Genomic DNA, 24,321 nt, shown 5'->3' with positions numbered 1-24,321 from the left:
GGATTCTTCTACAGTCAGGACTCTTGGTGAGTAAGGAACACATTTCTTGCCATCACTGAAGCAAAGTGTGGCCAACAGGCGGCTGATCTGAGAGCATATCACTTCGGAGCCACAGAATATCAAATGGTAGTGGTCTCGATACTTAAGATACTCTAAAGATTAAAAATCATTCCAAGCGCAGTGTTCTGGTATCCTCACATAGAACCTAGAGAAGGAAATAAAGCATTTGAGTACAAGGTACGATTGGAGACTCCTTAAAGAGCAGAGATCATTTTCTCCAGAATTCAGACTGTTGTCTACCTAATTACAGTTTCACTCATTGCTACCATAATTTGCAATGGTAAGTGGGTAGAATTTTCTTCAATCATGGTTCAAGAATTCCTCTTTAATAAGCCTTTTATTTTGAGCTTTATAATATTTAAAAATCTGTAAATGTAGGCAGTGTTTGGCAACAGGAATAGTGTCTGCAATGAAAATGCATTTTATACTTGTGTATCTACACGTATTGAGAGTTGCAAGAGGCGCATCACTTTTGTTTGAGTTGAAATGTCCTGTAACGCTATAAATACAAGTAAGGTTTCTTAAATGAATAATGGGTCTTTCATGAACCATGGAATGCACCATCCGGAATATGCTTATACCTTCTAAGAGTATTACAGCTTCAATATTACTCTAGGACAAATGTTGGTCACCTTGCCTTCAGAAATATGTTTGTCTTTTTCCTTTACGCCATTATGTTCAACATCGTGTTCTGTCCAAGTATGTGTCTGTCTTTTAGTTAAGATCTGGAACTTTTGAACCGAGATGCCTTCTGATCCATTTAGGAGTGTTGTGTTTTAAGTCTTTAATGCTTTCAGAGTATGTAATTGGTGTGCATGATATAGTGCTGAAGATGTACTTGGCATATTCATCCTTTAACCATAAATATATATTTATCATTTTTACCAATTCTTAGTGCAAAGCAGCTGGTTCGGGGAGAACCTAATGTCTCGTATATCTGTTCGCGGTACTACCGGGCTCCGGAGCTGATCTTTGGTGCCACAGATTACACGTCAAACATAGGTGTGTACCGTCTGCTTCCAACAATGTTGTTTGAGTCTGAAGTTCTGGAGTGTGGGCTGAAGGTACTACACAATCAGCAATGTTCTTCAAGTTCTATAGATGTGATTTGATGCACTTTGATGTATGGAAGACAATGGAGAAGTACATTACAGAATTGGGGAGCGGATATGACACACATTTGAACACTTAAAGTAGCATGAATGCATTGTTGTAAATCTTAATGTAAAAGTTCTTTATTAACGGTTTGAGCTGGGGGTGAAAACTAGTGAGAACATGGAACGTGGAATACGGGTGGGGTGGGGTGGGGGAGAGAACAGCTAGAGTGCAGGGTGTGGGAAGCACATGGGCCGAAAGGGAAAAGCACACGTGGGACAGCTGGAAAACATGTTACTCCCATGGGGTGCTCGAACAAAAAGAAAAGTAGTTTCCTAAAGGCCAGCAGGGGAAGCATAGAAGCCAGCTAGTTACGCTCAGCAGGAGGGACAGACCCAAGATTGACAAAAAAAGCTTTCAAATAAGCAGCCAGAAGAGTGACATAAAAGCCAACAAATTGTAAGAGCAGGTGTGAAGCGTAAACCTGCAATATCGTCTCTTGTCCATCATAAGGCTTATTGATGGTCTGAAACATAGAATCCCTGCTGCAGTGTGTGACCTTCACTGAGGATTTCCATGATGAGTGAAGTTATACATCTAGGCGTTCCTTGCCATTAATTGGTGTTTGTTTGGAAAATAATTGACATTATGGATGTAACTAAGTCTATATATATGTAATGTTTGTCCTGATTGTTGAAGGTGAACTTTGAGGCCTAGTCTTTGGTTCCATCTGCAGATATTTGACGAGCTTTCAATATTTATTAACTTAGCGATTCAAATTTACAAGGATCATTTACCCATATTTCTTTCCCCCGGTAAATACCTTTTAGACAGCATCTAAAATTTCAGAAGTTAGGGTTGTGAAAAGCTCTGACAAGTTTTGTTCAGAATTTGGAAGTTCATAACCTTTAAGTGACAATCAGAGGACTTAAATATGGTGGTTTTGTCTGGACCACAGTGATTTTTTGGTATAACGTTTCAGAAGCTGTAGCTGAAGACAGATTTCGGGCAAAGAGGGCTAGTTGGCAATTGACACTATACTGTCCAACAGCAAAGAACAGACTGTAGAGAGAGACTGCCTAATCCGGAGTAGTCTGGTTGCTGTAAAAGCATCCTAAGAGGACTGGAAAAGTCGGGCCATAGGTCCTGTCCTGACCTCACTTTTGGTGCCAGCACAGATGGGAAAATTTGTCTGATTAGGTGTGGCTTCTTCTTGCCTGTCCCACCCCTAAGGTGGATGAGCTGAAATACACAACTTTTTAAATTCCTCCATTTTGTTGAAAAGGAATTGGGCCACTAGGGTTTGGGTTATGCCCACTGTAGGAAAGTGCCATCTTTCCAGCATTGTTACCCCCCCTTTATGCCTGTCAGTGTGTTTAGACTGTAGTCCACTGGGATCCAGCCAACTATGCTAACCTGGAACCCAGTGCCTATGCTCTCTGCTCTAAATTTGGTTACTGGTGAACGTTTTACACCCACAATTGGCATACTGGTGCACCTTTGTAAGTCCCTAGTATTTGGTACTTGGGTACACAGAGGATTGGTACACCAGGGGTCCGCCACGGTTTGCAGCATGTATTGTGCCACCCATTGGAACCCATGCAAACTGTCTGCAGGCCTGCCATTGCAACCTGTGTGAAATAATGCACCACAGAAATAAGGCTTGCCTTACATCCTGGTCTCTGCACTTAGACACTAAGTCACCCCTCTGATTATCCCTTCAGCCAAAGGGCAGGGTGCCCCTACAGACCCCAGGTCAATTTCCTGGACTCTAAGTGTGGTGAATAGTGGACCTTGGTCAACACGAGTGGTCCAATTACATAATGGTTTCTCCTAACCCAGGCGTGTTTGGTATCAAACCTGTTCGAATAATGCAACTACACTGATTCAGGCTCTAGTTGCATGATACTATGTACTCTGGGTCTTAGAGGATCTCCCAGTTCTGCCTGTGCTTAGGTGCGAGCTCACGCTGCTGCAGACCCCAGACACTGTTCTGCCCTCCTGGTGGTGACATATCCTCTCCTGGCCTCTGGAACCCTTTCTTGTCTGCTTTGAATCCGAAACACATCTGCTTCGGAGGGAGGCTCCTATTCCAACATTGCTTCTCTTGATACTGCAAGAATTCCGCAACATCCAAGTGTGTGCGTTCTCCAGAATTGCATGGATTCTGTTTGCACCTGGAAGCACAAAGAAATCTCCCTTGGAGTGAGTCGCTCCCCTGCATCCGCAGGCACCTCAAGTAACTTCTACCTGCTGGTGGGGTCAGCTGTGCTACGTACATCGGAAGGCTCTGCTTCACAGGTGGTGTCTGGGGCTTCCTCTGGGTCCTGCTTGTCTTCTCACCAACTTAGGAGACAGGGCTCCTGCCACTAGACTGGAACCCTTGCGCACATTGACTGTTGCACTTGCGGAGGCTTGTTGACTCTTCAGACCTTCAGATGCCAAGAAGTCCCTGCCTCCAGCACTCTTAAACTCGAAGTTGAGCCCCTACCCTGCAACTCCTGCGATGTGGGACTTCTGTTTTGTTTTGCTGCTGAGGCCTCCTTGTGACTTCCTGTGTCCATTGCCTGTGGGTAACTCGTGGGACTTCTGCTGTCCTTCCTGCGTGGTGGGAGCCAATCCTGACACTTTACTCCCCCCCCCCCCCCCTGCCCCCCCCCCCCCCCCCCCCCCCCCCCCCCCCCAGGGTAGAGTATTCTGGACCTTGCTGGTCACCAAAACTCTGCAAATAACTCTTCATCTTCTGCAATCCGGGGACCGTCTAAGGACAGCTTGTAGGTGCCTCCTGGGATCTTCTGCAGCTCCTAGATTCCACAGCTGGACTTCTTCCTCCACTGACTTGCAGGAATGTCACCTCTAGGAGGGTGGAAATTGCCACTTGCACCATCTGGGTACCTCTAAGGGTGCTGGACCCTGTCCCCTTCCTTTTCATATCCTCCATGTCTGTAACCAGGCCTTGGGTTCCACTGGTCGTGACAGCAGCTGGACAATCGGAGGCATCCACTGACTTCAGTGAGAGTCCAATCTGCATCCGGGTCCCCAGGTGTAGGTACTCCTGTCTTCTTGCTATCCTTGGGTGGGGGCACACGCCAACCTTACTCTTGTCTGCTGGTTTCCTTAGAGTCCACTGGGAAGGGTCCTGAATTCCATGAACTCCAACCCCTACTTCCTGTGTTAGTCTGTGGGATAACTGGGAGGGTAACTACCTTGCACCTGGTCGCTGGGGACACTTATCGTATTTACCTCCGGTGTTTCTATCTTCCCTCCAGCCCCTGGCTAACTACCACATCTACCTTGATTGGGTGCACTATTTCATATTCCACTCCCTTAGTATATGGTTTGGCCACCTCCATAGGGCCCCTGCATATTTTGCTATTTCTGTTGGTTATTTTGTGTATATATTCTGAGTAAATGTCTCTAAAGGGAGCTATACCAATGCTAGTCTTTTTTTGCTACACTTGTGGTGTTCATTCTTGTGAGTTACTGTCTTTACTGTGGTATTGCAAGTGCTATACATTCTTCCTGGATATGCTTCAGCTGCCCGCCCCGGCTACCCCTAGAGAGCTTTTGCTATCTGTACACCTATTCACTATCATTAAGGGTTGCCTGGACTCAGTAAAGGGTGCTAAAGTGTACCAGGGCTGACGAGCAGACAGAAACTGGATTAGCAATTAAGATGCTTTTAAATCTTCTTATTCTTGTCAAATTTACTCTGTAAACGGTAAACTTCGTACTTGTATAGCGCACTACTCACCCGTTAGGGTCTCAAGGTGCTGTACGCATACTGCTGTGGAACCCCTCCTGGCTTTTCCCTGTGAGGTGCCCACTCCTGGGCAACCTCCAAGGTGAAGCCAGGCATCCCAGCGCTGTTGGGGCCGTTGTGGAGATTAAGCAAGCTATTGCCCAGAGTTAGAGTGGGACCCATGAATTAGATTAGGCACCGATGCAAGAATTATCAGGTCCGACGAAATTGAGCCCAAGACCCGCCGAGTTGGGAATTTAACCCTGGTCCTGGGCCAGATTTCTGCATCGGGGTCTGCCACTCTAACCATTGAGCCACACTTCTCCAGACGTGATACTCTGTGTTTGGAGACGGAGGTCAAAAGTCAGTTTGTCTTTTATCAAAGCAAATACTTTTCCTTGTGACTGCAGAGTTCCAGGATTTTGTAAAGTGAACTGTCTGACCTATGTGAAATGAAAGGCTGTGGGTATCGGGTCTTTCCTAACACATTTAAATAGCTAGGTCAACTTAACAAACATATCAAAATACATTTCAGTAGCTTCGAAAGACCATTTTTTTTGTACTTGTGTTATGAAAAAAATATTTTAATAGGATGAAAAAAGTCAGGAACAGTTTACTTGATGATGTGCAAATGATATATTTTTTTAAAACCTAATTTTCATAGATTATTGACAAAACAATAGTTTATTTACAAAGCTTCAAGTTAGTGATTGGCTAGTTAGCTCGCTACAAATACTTACCACATCTACACATACTTGTCTGCGTGTCCGGTGGGAGGGCGACCTCACCCGGCCCTTCATGGATAGGGAATGGGAGAATGCACAGGAAAGCCCCACACATGTTCCATGGAATGCACGCTCCCCCCTTATCCAATTTTACATACTACATAGGGCATATCTCACTAGTTTCATATCTTATGCTACCCTGGAGACCCCTCACTCAGCACAGACACCCTGCTTGCCAGCTTGTGTGTGCTGGTGAGAACAAAACGAGTAAGTCGACATGGCACTCCCCTCAGGGTGCCATGCCAGCCTCTCACTGCCTATGCAGGTATAGATAAGTCACCCCTCTAGCAGGCCTTACAGCCCTAAGGCAGGGTACACTATACCATAGGTGAGGGCACCAGTGCATGAGCACTGTGCCCCTACAGTGTCTAAGCAATACCTTAGACATTGTAAGTGCAGGGTAGCCATAAGAGTATATGGTCTGGGAGTCTGTTTTACACGAACTCCACAGCACCATAATGGCTACACTGAAAACTGGGAAGTTTGGTATCAAACTTCTCAGCACAATAAATGCACACTGATACCAGTGTACATTTTATTGTAAAATATACCCCAGAGGGCACCTTTTGCCCCCTGAAACCTTAACCAACTATCTGTGTAGGCTGACTGGTTCCAGCAGCCTGCCACACCAGAGACATGTTGCTGGCCCCATGGGGAGAGTGCCTTTGTCACTCTGAGGCCAGTAACAAAGCCTGCACTGGGTGGAGATGCTAACACCTCCCCCAGGCAGGAGCTGTCACACCTGGCGGTGAGCCTCAAAGGCTCACCCCTTTGTGCCAGCACCGCAGGACACTCCAGCTAGTGGAGTTGCCTGGCCCCGGCCCCCACTTTTGGCGGCAAGGCCGGAGAAAATAATGAGAAAAACAAGGAGTCGTCACTGGCCAGTCAGGACAGCCCCTAAGGTGTCCTGAGCTGAAGTGATTCCAACTTCTAGAAATCCTCCATCTTGCAGATGGAGGATTCCCCCAATAGGATTAGGGATGTGACCCCCTCCCCTTGGGAGGAGGCACAAAGAGGGTGTACTCACCCTCAGGGCTAGTAGCCATTGGCTACTAACCCCCCAGACCTAAACACGCCCTTAAATTTAGTATTTAAGGGCTCCCCTGAACCTAAGAATTTAGATTCCTGCAACTTACCTGAAGAAGGACTGCTGAGCTGAAAAACCCCTGCAGAGGAAGAACAGAAGACACCAACTGCTTTGGCTCCAGACTTACCGGCCTGTCTCCTGCCTTCCAAAGAAACCTGCTCCAGCGACGCTTTCCAAGGGACCAGCGACCTCTGAATCCTCTGAGGACTGCCCAGCTTCAAGAAAGACTAGAAACTCCCGAGGACAGCGGCACTGCTCCAAGAGAACTGCAACTTTGTTACAAGGAGCAGATTTAAAGACCCCTGCAACTCCCCGCAAGAAGCGTGAGACTTGCAACACTGCACCCGGCGACCCCGACTCGACTGGTGAAGAACAACCAACTCAGGGAGGACCCTCCGGCGACTCTACGACTGTGAGTAACCAAAGTTGTCCCCCCTGAGCCCCCACAGCGACGCCTGCAGAGGGAATCCCCAGGCTCCCCCTGACAGCGACTGTCTGAACTCCATTTCCCGACGGCTGGAAAAGACCCTGCACCGCAGCCCCCAGCCCCTGAAGAAACGGAACTTCTGTGCAGGAGTGACCCCCAGGAGGCCCTCTCCCTTGCCCAGGTGGTGGCTACCCCGAGGAGCCCCCCCCCTTGCCTGCCTGCATCGCTGAAGAGACCCCTTGGTCTCCCATTGAAAACTAAAGGAAACCCGACGCTTGTTTGCACACTGCACCCGGCCGCCCCCGCGCTGCTGAGGGTGTACTTTCTGTGTGGACTTGTGTCCCCCCCCCCCCCCCGGTTCCCTACAAAACCCCCCTGGTCTGCCCTCCGAAGACGCGGGTACTTACCTGCTGGCAGACTGGAACCGGGGCACCCCCTTCTCTCCATTATAGCCTATGTGTTTTGGGCACCTCTTTGACCTTTGCACCTGACCGGCCCTGAGCTGCTGGTGTGATAACTTTGGGGTTGCTCTGAACCCCCAACGGTGGGCTACCTTGGACCAAAAACTGAAACCTGTAAGTGACTTACTTACCTGTTAAAACTAACATTATTTTACCTCCCCCAGGAACTGTGAAAATTGCACTGTGTCCACTTTTAAAACAGCTTATTGTGTTTTATGTGAAAAGTATACATGCTACTGTAATTATTCAAAGTTCCTAAAGTACTTACCTGCAATACCTTTCAAATGAGATTACATGTAGAATTTGAACCTGTGGTTCTTAAAATAAACTAAGAAAAGAGATTTTTCTATAACAAAACCTATTGGCCTGGAATTGTCTGAGTGTGTGTTCCTCATTTATTGCCTGTGTGTATGTACAACAGTAGCTTAACACTACTCCTTGGATAAGCCTACTGCTCGACCACACTACCACAAAATAGAGCATTAGTATTATCTCTTTTTGCCACTATCTTACCTCTAAGGGGAACCCTTGGACTCTGTGCATGCTATTCCTTACTTTGAAATAGCACATACAGAGCCAACTTCCAACAACCCTGGTTTACAACATTTCTATAACTCTCACTAGTTCCACACCAGAAGCTCCCCAACAGGCCAGTGTGTAAAAAGGCCTCTTTTTGACATGGTTACCCCCTACTTTTTGCCTGGTATGTGATGCAGCCTAGAAGTTGTTAGTGCCTAGGACCCCTGCTAACCAGGTTCCCTGGGTCAGAGCTCTTTCTCTAAACTGTTGATGCATTTGCACAATTGGAGACCCCTTTAGATGCCCCCATAGGTCACTAGTAAATGGTACCTAGATAACCAGTGCAGGAGGTACTAGGGGTTTGCCCCTTAGGGCAGGAGCACTGGTTGTGCCACCCTCTCGGATCATGCATTCAGGTGCACCCAGCACTGCCATTGCAGGCTGAGTGACCTGATGCAAACTTAAAATACGAACTCAACATGGCACACTCCGTGTGTCCTGTCAGCTATACACAGCATGCACTATGGGTAAGACACCCCTCTGGCAGGCCTTCCAGTCCTAAGGCAGGGTGCTCTATACTTTGTGTGAGGGCATAGCTGCATGAGCAATATACCCCCCACTGTGTCCTTGCCAAGCCTGGGACATAGTGAGTGAACAGAGCAGTCATTTTAATACATATGCTGGACACTGGTCAATACGAGTTTCACAGCTACATGATGGCCACTCTGTACCCTAGGTTGTCCGGTATCCAGGAACTCCATGTTCATTCCAAACTAGTACCAGTATTGGATTAATTACCAAATGTACCCAAGGGTCACTTTAGAGCCCCCGCCCCAAAAGCTAACTACCTTGGCATGGTTGCTGGCCAGTCATATCCAGCCTGCCACTACCAGACACCAATCTACAACCTTGGGGTGAGTGATCCTTCTCTCTGGGGGTGCAGAACAAAGCCCTTCCTGGGTGAGGGCACCAACACTCGCCCCCCAGGCCTGCTGCTAGCAGCAGATGGCTGCCCCTTTGGAAATCCTCCCCCACTATTGGCGGGAGCAACGGCAGGAAACCCAAACAAAGGACAGGAGTGACCCTACCTGGCATGCACCACCCCTAAGGTGTTGCATGTGAGGTGGACTCCTTTTATTCTCCTCCATCTTGGATGGAAGGACAACCGCCAATTAGGTGTAGGGAAGTGACCCCTGCTCACAGGAAGTTGTCACTTAGTTGGTGTAGCTACCCTAAGGTAGATGACCAATTGGTCTGTACCAGGTTCTCCCTATAAAACGCCCATTAAATATAGTTTTAAGTGGGCATCTCTAGACCAAGATTCAGATTAGACGGACAGAAGACCACCACAGCACCAAGAAGATCCAAGGCACAAGAACTGTGGACCTACTGCACCAAAGAAAAGGTGCCAAACCGTGCCTGCTGCACCCAGGACCTGACAATCACTGCTGAGGAGCTACTGGATAACTCTACAAAAACCCTAGAGGACCTCCCAGGTTCGCAAATTGCCAGAGAACTCCCTCCAGAGTGTAGGTACCACTCTAAAACCACAAGGAACCAACAAGCCAGTGAGGTCCATCTAACTCCAGAACAGGACGCCGCTGCCAGATGAAATGTCACACCAAAGATCACGAGGCCAGACCCTGCTAATGTGCTAAGTTTGGCACTACGCCCTCTAGCGTCTGAATCATACCAGTACCCTGCATATTGGTCCCCTGACTTTAGAGATCAAGAAAAAACAGTCCACCCAGGACTGAAAGGATCAGGACGACGCCCCAGTCAAGAGTCTTCAGAAAAAACCTGGACCTCCCACCAGAGTGCCCTCGTCCTGCAAACTATTCTTGAATCGGCCTACCCCCACTTGTGCCAGCAAGGTTCCCCAGAGTCTTTTCACTCAGGCTTCACCCATCCTGAACCCCCTGCAAGTCGCCTGCAGCCTCTGCACGCATGCCCCTCTTCCCATGAGAGGAAACACAATACTTCCATCAACCACTGTACCCGTCGCCTCCCACGCAATCTGAGGTGGGTCACCGGTGACAACTATGTCCCCCCCGGCTCTCCTGAGCTCGACTCTACCCTGGGTTTCCCTCTGCTGGACTCCCTTATGACTTCTGCAGCCTCAGCCATGCCTCAAGACCCCCCTGCATCAGACGCCCCTGTGCACAGGAGAAAAAGAACAACCTACGTCACAGAGCACCCCAGGTCTATCTCCCTGCTTGTTATCCCTGACTGGCTTCCTAACCAGAGCCTGCAGCCTGCCTCCCATAGAGAACCATTGGGCACCCAGCGCTCTACTGTGCCTCGCTGCCTGGCATGACCTGCGGGTGTGGTTCTGATCAGTGCCCAGCACTTAGCTGCACTTCTTAAGCTCGACCTCGTAAGTCGCTGTTAACCCTGTTTGCTGAACATTGTTTTTTCTCCATAAAATAACATTAAGAGAACTCTGAAGATTGCACTGTTGATTTCTGAAACTGCAGAGTATTTAGGCTTAAGTCTACTTACCTGATTACGAAGTTCTTGGGGTTGAAACATATATATAAAAAAATATTTTTCTAATTTAGTCTCAGATGTATTCTTTGAGTGTCATTTATTGCCTATGTGAGTGCTTAGCACTATCCTCTGATAAGCCTAACTGCTCGCCCACATCAACACAAAATAGAGCATTAGTCTTATCTACTTTTGCCTCTGCCACCCTGTAAGGAAATGCCTCCTTGGCATGGTTGCCCCCCTGACTTTTTGCCTTTGCTGATGCTATGTTTACAATTGAAAGTGTGCTGAGGCCTGCTAACCAGGCCCCAGCACCAGTGTTCTTTCCCTAACCTGTACTTTTGTATCCACAATTGGCAGACCCTGGCATCCAGATAAGTCCCTTGTAACTGGTACTTCTAGTACCAAGGGCCCTGATGCCAAGGAAGGTCTCTAAGGGCTGCAGCATGTCTTATGCCACCCTGGAGACCTCTCACTCAGCACAGACACACTGCTTGCCAGCTTGTGTGTGCTAGTGAGGACAAAACGAGTAAGTCGACATGGCACTCCCCTCAGGGTGCCATGCCAGCCTCTCACTGCCTATGCAGTATAGGTAAGCCACCCCTCTAGCAGGCCTTACAGCCCTAAGGCAGGGTGCACTATACCATAGGTGAGGGTACCAGTGCATGAGCATGGTACCCCTACAGTGTCTAAACAAAACCTTAGACATTGTAAGTGCAGGGTAGCCATAAGAGTATATGGTCTGGGAGTCTGTCAAACACGAACTCCACAGCACCATAATGGCTACACTGAAAACTGGGAAGTTTGGTATCAAACTTCTCAGCACAATAAATGGCCACTGATGCCAGTGTACATTTTATTGTAAAATACACCCCAGAGGGCACCTTAGAGGTGCCCCCTGAAACTTAACCGACTATCTGTGTAGGCTGACTAGTTTTAGCAGCCTGCCACAAACCGAGACATGTTGCTGGCCCCATGGGGAGAGTGCCTTTGTCACTCTGAGGCCAGTAACAAAGCCTGCACTGGGTGGAGATGCTAACACCTCCCCCAGGCAGGAATTGTCACACCTGGCGGTGAGCCTCAAAGGCTCACCTCCTTTGTGCCAACCCAGCAGGACACTCCAGCTAGTGGAGTTGCCCGCCCCCTCCGGCCAGGCCCCACTTTTGGCGGCAAGGCCGGAGAAAATAATGAGAAACAAGGAGGAGTCACTGGCCAGTCAGGACAGCCCCTAAGGTGTCCTGAGCTGAAGTGACTCTAACTTTTAGAAATCCTCCATCTTGCAGATGGAGGATTCCCCCAATAGGGTTAGGATTGTGACCCCCTCCCCTTGGGAGGAGGCACAAAGAGGGTGTACCCACCCTCAGGGCTAGTAGCCATTGGCTACTAACCCCCCAGACCTAAACACGCCCTTAAATTTAGTATTTAAGGGCTACCCTGAACCCTAGAAAATTAGATTCCTGCAACTACAAGAAGAAGGACTGCCTAGCTGAAAACCCCTGCAGAGGAAGACCAGAAGACGACAACTGCCTTGGCTCCAGAAACTCACCGGCCTGTCTCCTGCCTTCCAAAGATCCTGCTCCAGCGACGCCTTCCAAAGGGACCAGCGACCTCGACATCCTCTGAGGACTGCCCCGGCTTCGAAAAGACAAGAAACTCCCGAGGACAGCGGACCTGCTCCAAGAAAAGCTGCAACTTTGTTTCCAGCAGCTTTAAAGAACCCTGCAAGCTCCCCGCAAGAAGCGTGAGACTTGCAACACTGCACCCGGCGACCCCGACTCGGCTGGTGGAGATCCGACGCCTCAGGAGGGACCCCAGGACTACTCTGATACTGTGAGTACCAAAACCTGTCCCCCCTGAGCCCCCACAGCGCCGCCTGCAGAGGGAATCCCGAGGCTTCCCCTGACCGCGACTCTTTGAATCCTAAGTCCCGACACCTGGGAGAGACCCTGCACCCGCAGCCCCCAGGACCTGAAGGACCGGACTTTCACTGGAGAAGTGACCCCCAGGAGTCCCTCTCCCTTGCCCAAGTGGAGGTTTCCCCGAGGAACCCCCCCCTTGCCTGCCTGCAGCGCTGAAGAGATCCCGAGATCTCTCATAGACTAACATTGAAAACCTGACGCTTGTTCCTACACTGCACCCGGCCGCCCCCGCGCTGCTGAGGGTGAAATTTCTGTGTGGACTGGTGTCCCCCCCGGTGCCCTACAAAACCCCCCTGGTCTGCCCTCCGAAGACGCGGGTACTTACCTGCAATCAGACCGGAACCGGGGCACCCCCTTCTCTCCATTCTAGCCTATGTGTTTTGGGCACCACTTTGAACTCTGCACCTGACCGGCCCTGAGCTGCTGGTGTGGTGACTTTGGGGTTGCTCTGAACCCCCAACGGTGGGCTACCTTGGACCAAGAACTAAGCCCTGTAAGTGTCTTACTTACCTGGTTAACCTAACAAATACTTACCTCCCCTAGGAACTGTGAAAATTGCACTGTGTCCACTTTTAAAACAGCTATTTGTCAATAACTTGAAAAGTATACATGCAATTTTGATGATTTGAAGTTCCTAAAGTACTTACCTGCAATACCTTTCGAATGAGTTATTACATGTAGAATTTGAACCTGTGGTTCTTAAAATAAACTAAGAAAAGATATTTTTCTATATAAAAACCTATTGGCTGGATTTGTCTCTGTGTGTGTACCTCATTTATTGTCTATGTGTATGTACAACAAATGCTTAACACTACTCCTTGGGTAAGCCTACTGCTCGACCACACTACCACAAAATAGAGCATTAGTATTATCTATTTTTACCACTATTTTACCTCTAAGGGGAACCCTTGGACTCTGTGCATGCTATTCCTTACTTTGAAATAGCACATACAGAGACAACTTCCTACATTGGTGGATCAGCGGTGGGGTACAAGACTTTGCATTTGCTGGACTACTCAGCCAATACCTGATCACACGACAAATTCCAAAATTGTCATTAGAAATTGATTTTTGCAATTTGAAAAGTTTTCTAAATTCTTAAAAGACCTGCTAGGGCCTTGTGTTAGATCCTGTTTAGCATTTCTTTTAGAGTTTAAAAGTTTGTAAAAGTTTGAATTAGATTCTAGAACCAGTTGTAGATTCTTAAAAAGTATTCCAACTTTAGAAGCAAAATGTCTAGCACAGATGTGACTGTGGTGGAACTCGACACCACACCTTACCTCCATCTTAAGATGAGGGAGCTAAGGTCACTCTGTAAAATAAAGAAAATAACAATGGGCCCCAAACCTACCAAAATACAGCTCCAGGAGCTTTTGGCAGAGTTTGAAAAGGCCAACCCCTCTGAGGGTGGCAACTCAGAGGAAGAGGATAGTGACTTGGAGGACAATTCCCCCCTACCAGTCCTATCTAGGGAGAACAGGGTCTCTCAAACCCTGACTCCTAAAATAATAGTCAGAGATGCTGGTTCCCTCACAGGAGAGACCAACACCTCTGAAATCACTGAGGATAGCCCCAGTGAAGAGGACATCCAGTTAGCCAGGATGGCCAAAAGATTGGCTTTGGAAAGACAGATCCTAGCCATAGAGAGGGAAAGACAAGAGATGGGCCTAGGACCCATCAATGGTGGCAGCAACATAAATAGGGTCAGAGATTCTCCTGACATGTTGAAAATCCCTAAAGGGATTGTAACTAAATATGAAGATGGTGATGACATCACCAAATGGTTCACAGCTTTTGAGAGGGCTTGTGTAACCAGAAAAGTGAACAGATCTCACTGGGGTGCTCTCCTTTGGGAAATGTTCACAGGAAAGTGTAGGGATAGACTCCTCACACTCTCTGGACAAGATGCAGAATCTTATGACCTCATGAAGGGTACCCTGATTGAGGGCTTTGGATTCTCCACTGAGGAGTACAGGATTAGGTTCAGGGGGGCTCAAAAATCCTCGAGCCAGACCTGGGTTGACTTTGTTGACTACTCAGTGAAAACACTAGATGGTTGGATTCAAGGCAGTGGTGTAAGCAATTATGATGGGCTGTACAATTTATTTGTGAAAGAACACCTGTTAAGTAATTGTTTCAATGATAAACTGCATCAGCATCTGGTAGACCTAGGACCAATTTCTCCCCAAGAATTGGGAAAGAAGGCGGACCATTGGGTCAAGACAAGGGTGTCCAAGACTTCAACAGGGGGTGACCAAAAGAAAGGGGTCACAAAGACTCCCCAGGGGAAGGGTGATGAGACAACCAAAACTAAAAATAGTAAAGAGTCTTCTACAGGCCCCCAAAAACCTGCACAGGAGGGTGGGCCCAGAGCCTCTTCACAAAACAATGGGTACAAGGGTAAAAACTTTGATCCCAAAAAGGCCTGGTGTCATAGCTGTAAACAGCATGGACACCAAACTGGAGACAAGGCCTGTCCCAAGAAAGGTTCCACTCCAAACTCCCATCCAGGTAACACTGGTATGGCTAGTCTCCAAGTGGGATCAACAGTGTGCCCAGAGCAAATCAGGGTCCACACTGAAGCTACTCTAGTTTCTGAGGGTGGGGTGGATTTAGCCACACTAGCTGTCTGGCCGCCTAACATGCAAAAATACAGACAGCAACTCTTAATTAATGGGACTAGAATAGAGGGCCTGAGGGATACAGGTGCCAGTGTCACCATGGTGACAGAGAAACTGGTTTCCCCTGGCCAATACCTGACTGGAAAAACTTACACAGTCACCAACGCTGACAATCAGAGAAAAGTACATCCCATGGCAATGGTTACTTTAGAATGGGGAGGGGTCAATGGCCTGAAACAGGTGGTGGTCTCCTCAAATATCCCAGTGGACTGTCTGCTTGGAAATGACCTGGAGTCCTCAGCATGGGCTGAGGTAGAACTAAAAACCCATGCAGCAATGCTGGGTATCCCTGAACTGGTGTGTGTGAAAACAAGAGCACAGTGCAAGGCACAGGGTGAAAAAGTAGAGCTGGAGTCTGGAAAAATGGCCCAGCCTACCAAGAGAACAGGAAAGTCAGTTGGGAAACCAACTACAACACAGCAAAAGAAAGGGAACCTCTCTTCTCAGGAAGAAGTTCTGCCCTCTGAGGGAACTGAGCCTTTGGAGCTTGGACCTTATCAGGTTGAGCTCTTAGGCCCAGGGGGACCCTCAAGGGAGGAGCTGTGTAAGGGACAAGAAACCTGTCCCTCTCTTGAAGGCCTTAGGCAGCAAGCTGCTGAAGAGTCCAAAGGCAAGAAAAATGGAACGCATAGGGTCTATTGGGAAGATGGACTCCTGTACACTGAGGCCAGAGACCCCAAACCTGGTGCCACTAGGAGAGTGGTAGTGCCTCAGCTGTTCAGGAAGTTCATCCTAACATTGGCCCATGACATTCCCCTTGCTGGACATTTGGGACAAACCAAGACGTGGGAGAGGTTAGTCAACCACTTCTACTGGCCCAATATGTCCAACATGGTTAAGGAGTTTTGCCTCTCCTGCCCCACCTGTCAAGCCAGTGGTAAGACAGGTGGGCATCCAAAGGCCCCCCTCATTCCACTTCCAGTGGTGGGGGTTCCCTTTGAAAGAGTGGGGGTGGACATAGTTGGTCCACTAGAACCTCCCACAGCCTCAGGAAATATGTATATCCTGGTAGTAGTGGATCATGCTACCAGGTATCCTGAAGCTATTCCCCTTAGGTCGACTACTGCCCCTGCAGTAGCCAAGGCCCTCATTGGTATCTTTACCAGAGTGGGTTTCCCTAAGGAGGTGGTGTCTGACAGAGGTACCAACTTCATGTCAGCATACCTAAAGCACATGTGGAATGAGTGTGGGGTGACTTATAAATTCACTACACCATACCATCCACAAACTAATGGCTTAGTTGAGAGATTCAACAAGACATTAAAGGGCATGATCATGGGGCTCCCAGAAAACTCAAAAGGAGATGGGATGTCCTCTTGCCATGTCTGCTTTTCGCTTACAGAGAGGTGCCACAGAAGGGAGTAGGATTCTCACCCTTTGAACTTCTGTTTGGTCATCCTGTAAGAGGACCACTTGCTCTTGTTAAAGAAGGCTGGGAGAGACCTCTCCATGAGCCTAAGCAAGACATAGTGGACTATGTACTTGGCCTTCGCTCTAGAATGGCAGAGTACATGGAAAAGGCAACCAAAAACCTTGAGGCCAGCCAACAGCTCCAGAAGTTTTGGTATGACCAAAAGGCTGCACTGGTGGAGTTCCAACCAGGGCAGAAAGTCTGGGTTCTGGAGCCTGTGGCTCCCAGGGCACTCCAGGACAAATGGAGTGGCCCTTACCCAGTACTAGAAAGGAAGAGTCAGGTCACCTACCTGGTGGACCTGGGCACAAGCAGGAGCCCCAAGAGGGTGATCCATGTGAACCGCCTTAAGCTCTTCCATGACAGGGCTGATGTCAATCTGTTGATGGTAACAGATGAGGATCAGGAGGCAGAGAGTGAACCTCTCCCTGATCTTCTGTCATCAGACCCAAAAGATGGCACAGTAGATGGAGTGATCTACTCAGACACCCTCTCTGGCCAACAGCAAGCTGATTGTAGGAGAGTCCTACAACAGTTTCCTGAACTCTTCTCCTTAACCCCTGGTCAGACACACCTGTGTACCCATGATGTGGACACAGGAGACAGCATGCCTGTCAAGAACAAAATCTTTAGACAGTCTGACCATGTTAAGGAAAGCATCAAGGTGGAAGTCCACAAGATGCTGGAATTGGGAGTAATTGAGCGCTCTGACAGCCCCTGGGCTAGCCCAGTGGTCTTAGTCCCCAAACCTCACACCAAAGATGGAAAGAAAGAGATGAGGTTTTGTGTGGACTACAGAGGGCTCAATTCGGTCACCAAGACAGATGCTCATCCAATTCCAAGAGCTGATGAGCTCATAGACAAATTAGGTGCTGCCAAATTCTTAAGTACCTTTGACTTGACAGCAGGGTACTGGCAAATAAAAATGGCACCTGGAGCAAAAGAGAAAACAGCATTCTCCACACCTGATGGGCATTATCAGTTTACTGTTATGCCCTTTGGTTTAAAGAATGCCCCTGCCACCTTCCAAAGGTTGGTGAATCAAGTCCTTGCTGGCTTGGAGTCCTTTAGCACAGCTTATCTTGATGATATTGCTGTCTTTAGCTCCACCTGGCAGGATCACCTGGTCCACCTGAAGAAGGTTTTGAAGGCTCTGCAATCTGCAGGCCTCTCTATCAAGGCATCCAAATGCCAGATAGGGCAGGGAACTGTGGTTTACTTGGGACACCTTGTAGGTGGAGGCCAAGTTCAGCCACTCCAACCCAAGATCCAGACTATTCTGGACTGGGTAGCTCCAAAAACCCAGACTCAAGTCAGGGCATTCCTTGGCTTGACTGGGTATTACAGGAGGTTTGTGAAGGGATATGGATCCATTGTGACAGCCCTCACTGAACTCACCTCCAAGAAAATGCCCAAGAAAGTGAACTGGACTGTGGAATGCCAACAGGCCTTTGACACCCTGAAACAAGCAATGTGCTCAGCACCAGTTCTCAAAGCTCCAGATTATTCTAAGCAGTTCATTGTGCAGACTGATGCCTCTGAACATGGGATAGGGGCAGTTTTGTCCCAAACAAATGATGATGGCCTTGACCAGCCTGTTGCTTTCATTAGCAGGAGGTTACTCCCCAGGGAGCAGCGTTGGAGTGCCATTGAGAGGGAGGCCTTTGCTGTGGTTTGGTCCCTGAAGAAGCTGAGACCATACCTCTTTGGGACTCACTTCCTAGTTCAAACTGACCACAGACCTCTCAAATGGCTGATGCAAATGAAAGGTGAAAATCCTAAACTGTTGAGGTGGTCCATCTCCCTACAGGGAATGGACTTTATAGTGGAACACAGACCTGGGACTGCCCATGCCAATGCAGATGGCCTTTCCAGGTTCTTCCACTTAGAAAATGAAGACTCTCTTGGGAAAGGTTAGTCTCATCCTCTTTCGTTTGGGGGGGGGGGTTGTGTAAGGAAATGCCTCCTTGGCATGGTTGCCCCCTGACTTTTTGCCTTTGCTGATGCTATGTTTACAATTGAAAGTGTGCTGAGGCCTGCTAACCAGGCCCCAGCACCAGTGTTCTTTCCCTAACCTGTACTTTTGTATCCACAATTGGCAGACCCTGGCATCCAGATAAGTCCCTTGTAACTGGTACTTCTAGTACCAAGGGCCCTGATGCCAAGGAAGGTCTCTAAGGGCTGCAGCATGTCTTATGCCACCCTGGAGACCTCTCACTCAGCACAGACACACTGCTTGCCAGCTTGTGTGTGCTAGTGAGGACAAAACGAGTAAGTCGACATGGCACTCCCCTCAGGGTGCCATGCCAGCCTCTCACTGCCTATGCAGTATAGGTAAGCCACCCCTCTAGCAGGCCTTACAGCCCTAAGGCAGGGTGCACTATACCATAGGTGAGGGTACCAGTGCATGAGCATGGTACCCCTACAGTGTCTAAACAAAACCTTAGACATTGTAAGTGCAGGGTAGCCATAAGAGTATATGGTCTGGGAGTCTGTCAAACACGAACTCCACAGCACCATAATGGCTACACTGAAAACTGGGAAGTTTGGTATCAAACTTCTCAGCACAATAAATGGCCACTGATGCCAGTGTACATTTTATTGTAAAATACACCCCAGAGGGCACCTTAGAGGTGCCCCCTGAAACTTAACCGACTATCTGTGTAGGCTGACTAGTTTTAGCAGCCTGCCACAAACCGAGACATGTTGCTGGCCCCATGGGGAGAGTGCCTTTGTCACTCTGAGGCCAGTAACAAAGCCTGCACTGGGTGGAGATGCTAACACCTCCCCCAGGCAGGAATTGTCACACCTGGCGGTGAGCCTCAAAGGCTCACCTCCTTTGTGCCAACCCAGCAGGACACTCCAGCTAGTGGAGTTGCCCGCCCCCTCCGGCCAGGCCCCACTTTTGGCGGCAAGGCCGGAGAAAATAATGAGAAAAACAAGGAGTCGTCACTGGCCAGTCAGGACAGCCCCTAAGGTGTCCTGAGCTGAAGTGACTCTAACTTTTAGAAATCCTCCATCTTGCAGATGGAGGATTCCCCCAATAGGGTTAGGATTGTGACCCCCTCCCCTTGGGAGGAGGCACAAAGAGGGTGTACCCACCCTCAGGGCTAGTAGCCATTGGCTACTAACCCCCCAGACCTAAACACGCCCTTAAATTTAGTATTTAAGGGCTACCCTGAACCCTAGAAAATTAGATTCCTGCAACTACAAGAAGAAGGACTGCCTAGCTGAAAACCCCTGCAGAGGAAGACCAGAAGACGACAACTGCCTTGGCTCCAGAAACTCACCGGCCTGTCTCCTGCCTTCCAAAGATCCTGCTCCAGCGACGCCTTCCAAAGGGACCAGCGACCTCGACATCCTCTGAGGACTGCCCCGGCTTCGAAAAGACAAGAAACTCCCGAGGACAGCGGACCTGCTCCAAGAAAAGCTGCAACTTTGTTTCCAGCAGCTTTAAAGAACCCTGCAAGCTCCCCGCAAGAAGCGTGAGACTTGCAACACTGCACCCGGCGACCCCGACTCGGCTGGTGGAGATCCGACGCCTCAGGAGGGACCCCAGGACTACTCTGATACTGTGAGTACCAAAACCTGTCCCCCCTGAGCCCCCACAGCGCCGCCTGCAGAGGGAATCCCGAGGCTTCCCCTGACCGCGACTCTTTGAATCCTAAGTCCCGACACCTGGGAGAGACCCTGCACCCGCAGCCCCCAGGACCTGAAGGACCGGACTTTCACTGGAGAAGTGACCCCCAGGAGTCCCTCTCCCTTGCCCAAGTGGAGGTTTCCCCGAGGAACCCCCCCCTTGCCTGCCTGCAGCGCTGAAGAGATCCCGAGATCTCTCATAGACTAACATTGAAAACCTGACGCTTGTTCCTACACTGCACCCGGCCGCCCCCGCGCTGCTGAGGGTGAAATTTCTGTGTGGACTGGTGTCCCCCCCGGTGCCCTACAAAACCCCCCTGGTCTGCCCTCCGAAGACGCGGGTACTTACCTGCAATCAGACCGGAACCGGGGCACCCCCTTCTCTCCATTCTAGCCTATGTGTTTTGGGCACCACTTTGAACTCTGCACCTGACCGGCCCTGAGCTGCTGGTGTGGTGACTTTGGGGTTGCTCTGAACCCCCAACGGTGGGCTACCTTGGACCAAGAACTAAGCCCTGTAAGTGTCTTACTTACCTGGTTAACCTAACAAATACTTACCTCCCCTAGGAACTGTGAAAATTGCACTGTGTCCACTTTTAAAACAGCTATTTGTCAATAACTTGAAAAGTATACATGCAATTTTGATGATTTGAAGTTCCTAAAGTACTTACCTGCAATACCTTTCGAATGAGTTATTACATGTAGAATTTGAACCTGTGGTTCTTAAAATAAACTAAGAAAAGATATTTTTCTATATAAAAACCTATTGGCTGGATTTGTCTCTGTGTGTGTACCTCATTTATTGTCTATGTGTATGTACAACAAATGCTTAACACTACTCCTTGGGTAAGCCTACTGCTCGACCACACTACCACAAAATAGAGCATTAGTATTATCTATTTTTACCACTATTTTACCTCTAAGGGGAACCCTTGGACTCTGTGCATGCTATTCCTTACTTTGAAATAGCACATACAGAGACAACTTCCTACATTGGTGGATCAGCGGTGGGGTACAAGACTTTGCATTTGCTGGACTACTCAGCCAATACCTGATCACACGACAAATTCCAAAATTGTCATTAGAAATTGATTTTTGCAATTTGAAAAGTTTTCTAAATTCTTAAAAGACCTGCTAGGGCCTTGTGTTAGATCCTGTTTAGCATTTCTTTTAGAGTTTAAAAGTTTGTAAAAGTTTGAATTAGATTCTAGAACCAGTTGTAGATTCTTAAAAAGTATTCCAACTTTAGAAGCAAAATGTCTAGCACAGATGTGACTGTGGTGGAACTCGACACCACACCTTACCTCCATCTTAAGATGAGGGAGCTAAGGTCACTCTGTAAAATAAAGAAAATAACAATGGGCCCCAAACCTACCAAAATACAGCTCCAGGAGCTTTTGGCAGAGTTTGAAAAGGCCAACCCCTCTGAGGGTGGCAACTCAGAGGAAGAGGATAGTGACTTGGAGGACAATTCCCCCCTACCAGTCCTATCTAGGGAGAACAGGGTCTCTCAAACCCTGACTCCTAAAATAATAGTCAGAGATGCTGGTTCCCTCACAGGAGAGACCAACACCTCTGAAATCACTGAGGATAGCCCCAGTGAAGAGGACATCCAGTTAGCCAGGATGGCCAAAAGATTGGCTTTGGAAAGACAGATCCTAGCCATAGAGAGGGAAAGACAAGAGATGGGCCTAGGACCCATCAATGGTGGCAGCAACATAAATAGGGTCAGAGATTCTCCTGACATGTTGAAAATCCCTAAAGGGATTGTAACTAAATATGAAGATGGTGATGACATCACCAAATGGTTCACAGCTTTTGAGAGGGCTTGTGTAACCAGAAAAGTGAACAGATCTCACTGGGGTGCTCTCCTTTGGGAAATGTTCACAGGAAAGTGTAGGGATAGACTCCTCACACTCTCTGGACAAGATGCAGAATCTTATGACCTCATGAAGGGTACCCTGATTGAGGGCTTTGGATTCTCCACTGAGGAGTACAGGATTAGGTTCAGGGGGGCTCAAAAATCCTCGAGCCAGACCTGGGTTGACTTTGTTGACTACTCAGTGAAAACACTAGATGGTTGGATTCAAGGCAGTGGTGTAAGCAATTATGATGGGCTGTACAATTTATTTGTGAAAGAACACCTGTTAAGTAATTGTTTCAATGATAAACTGCATCAGCATCTGGTAGACCTAGGACCAATTTCTCCCCAAGAATTGGGAAAGAAGGCGGACCATTGGGTCAAGACAAGGGTGTCCAAGACTTCAACAGGGGGTGACCAAAAGAAAGGGGTCACAAAGACTCCCCAGGGGAAGGGTGATGAGACAACCAAAACTAAAAATAGTAAAGAGTCTTCTACAGGCCCCCAAAAACCTGCACAGGAGGGTGGGCCCAGAGCCTCTTCACAAAACAATGGGTACAAGGGTAAAAACTTTGATCCCAAAAAGGCCTGGTGTCATAGCTGTAAACAGCATGGACACCAAACTGGAGACAAGGCCTGTCCCAAGAAAGGTTCCACTCCAAACTCCCATCCAGGTAACACTGGTATGGCTAGTCTCCAAGTGGGATCAACAGTGTGCCCAGAGCAAATCAGGGTCCACACTGAAGCTACTCTAGTTTCTGAGGGTGGGGTGGATTTAGCCACACTAGCTGTCTGGCCGCCTAACATGCAAAAATACAGACAGCAACTCTTAATTAATGGGACTAGAATAGAGGGCCTGAGGGATACAGGTGCCAGTGTCACCATGGTGACAGAGAAACTGGTTTCCCCTGGCCAATACCTGACTGGAAAAACTTACACAGTCACCAACGCTGACAATCAGAGAAAAGTACATCCCATGGCAATGGTTACTTTAGAATGGGGAGGGGTCAATGGCCTGAAACAGGTGGTGGTCTCCTCAAATATCCCAGTGGACTGTCTGCTTGGAAATGACCTGGAGTCCTCAGCATGGGCTGAGGTAGAACTAAAAACCCATGCAGCAATGCTGGGTATCCCTGAACTGGTGTGTGTGAAAACAAGAGCACAGTGCAAGGCACAGGGTGAAAAAGTAGAGCTGGAGTCTGGAAAAATGGCCCAGCCTACCAAGAGAACAGGAAAGTCAGTTGGGAAACCAACTACAACACAGCAAAAGAAAGGGAACCTCTCTTCTCAGGAAGAAGTTCTGCCCTCTGAGGGAACTGAGCCTTTGGAGCTTGGACCTTATCAGGTTGAGCTCTTAGGCCCAGGGGGACCCTCAAGGGAGGAGCTGTGTAAGGGACAAGAAACCTGTCCCTCTCTTGAAGGCCTTAGGCAGCAAGCTGCTGAAGAGTCCAAAGGCAAGAAAAATGGAACGCATAGGGTCTATTGGGAAGATGGACTCCTGTACACTGAGGCCAGAGACCCCAAACCTGGTGCCACTAGGAGAGTGGTAGTGCCTCAGCTGTTCAGGAAGTTCATCCTAACATTGGCCCATGACATTCCCCTTGCTGGACATTTGGGACAAACCAAGACGTGGGAGAGGTTAGTCAACCACTTCTACTGGCCCAATATGTCCAACATGGTTAAGGAGTTTTGCCTCTCCTGCCCCACCTGTCAAGCCAGTGGTAAGACAGGTGGGCATCCAAAGGCCCCCCTCATTCCACTTCCAGTGGTGGGGGTTCCCTTTGAAAGAGTGGGGGTGGACATAGTTGGTCCACTAGAACCTCCCACAGCCTCAGGAAATATGTATATCCTGGTAGTAGTGGATCATGCTACCAGGTATCCTGAAGCTATTCCCCTTAGGTCGACTACTGCCCCTGCAGTAGCCAAGGCCCTCATTGGTATCTTTACCAGAGTGGGTTTCCCTAAGGAGGTGGTGTCTGACAGAGGTACCAACTTCATGTCAGCATACCTAAAGCACATGTGGAATGAGTGTGGGGTGACTTATAAATTCACTACACCATACCATCCACAAACTAATGGCTTAGTTGAGAGATTCAACAAGACATTAAAGGGCATGATCATGGGGCTCCCAGAAAAACTCAAAAGGA

The 24,321-nt window shown here is 48.6% G+C and overlaps 1 protein-coding gene across 1 annotated transcript in view; it reads left to right on the top strand.

Annotated features, from left to right (window-relative positions):
- The window catches only part of GSK3A (glycogen synthase kinase 3 alpha), a 166,002-nt gene that overhangs the window by 36,676 nt on the left and 105,005 nt on the right, over positions 1-24,321 (top strand). The window contains exon 6 of the mRNA XM_069201386.1: positions 956-1,062. Within this exon, the coding sequence (XP_069057487.1) occupies positions 956-1,062 (107 nt within the window). The remainder of the gene's footprint in view (positions 1-955; positions 1,063-24,321) is intronic.

The sequence above is a fragment of the Pleurodeles waltl genome, chromosome 7 (genome assembly GCF_031143425.1).
Source record: "Pleurodeles waltl isolate 20211129_DDA chromosome 7, aPleWal1.hap1.20221129, whole genome shotgun sequence".
Taxonomy (NCBI): domain Eukaryota; kingdom Metazoa; phylum Chordata; class Amphibia; order Caudata; family Salamandridae; genus Pleurodeles; species Pleurodeles waltl.
Note: the sequence above shows the minus strand (reverse complement) of the source record. Positions and strands in the feature narration are given on the sequence as shown.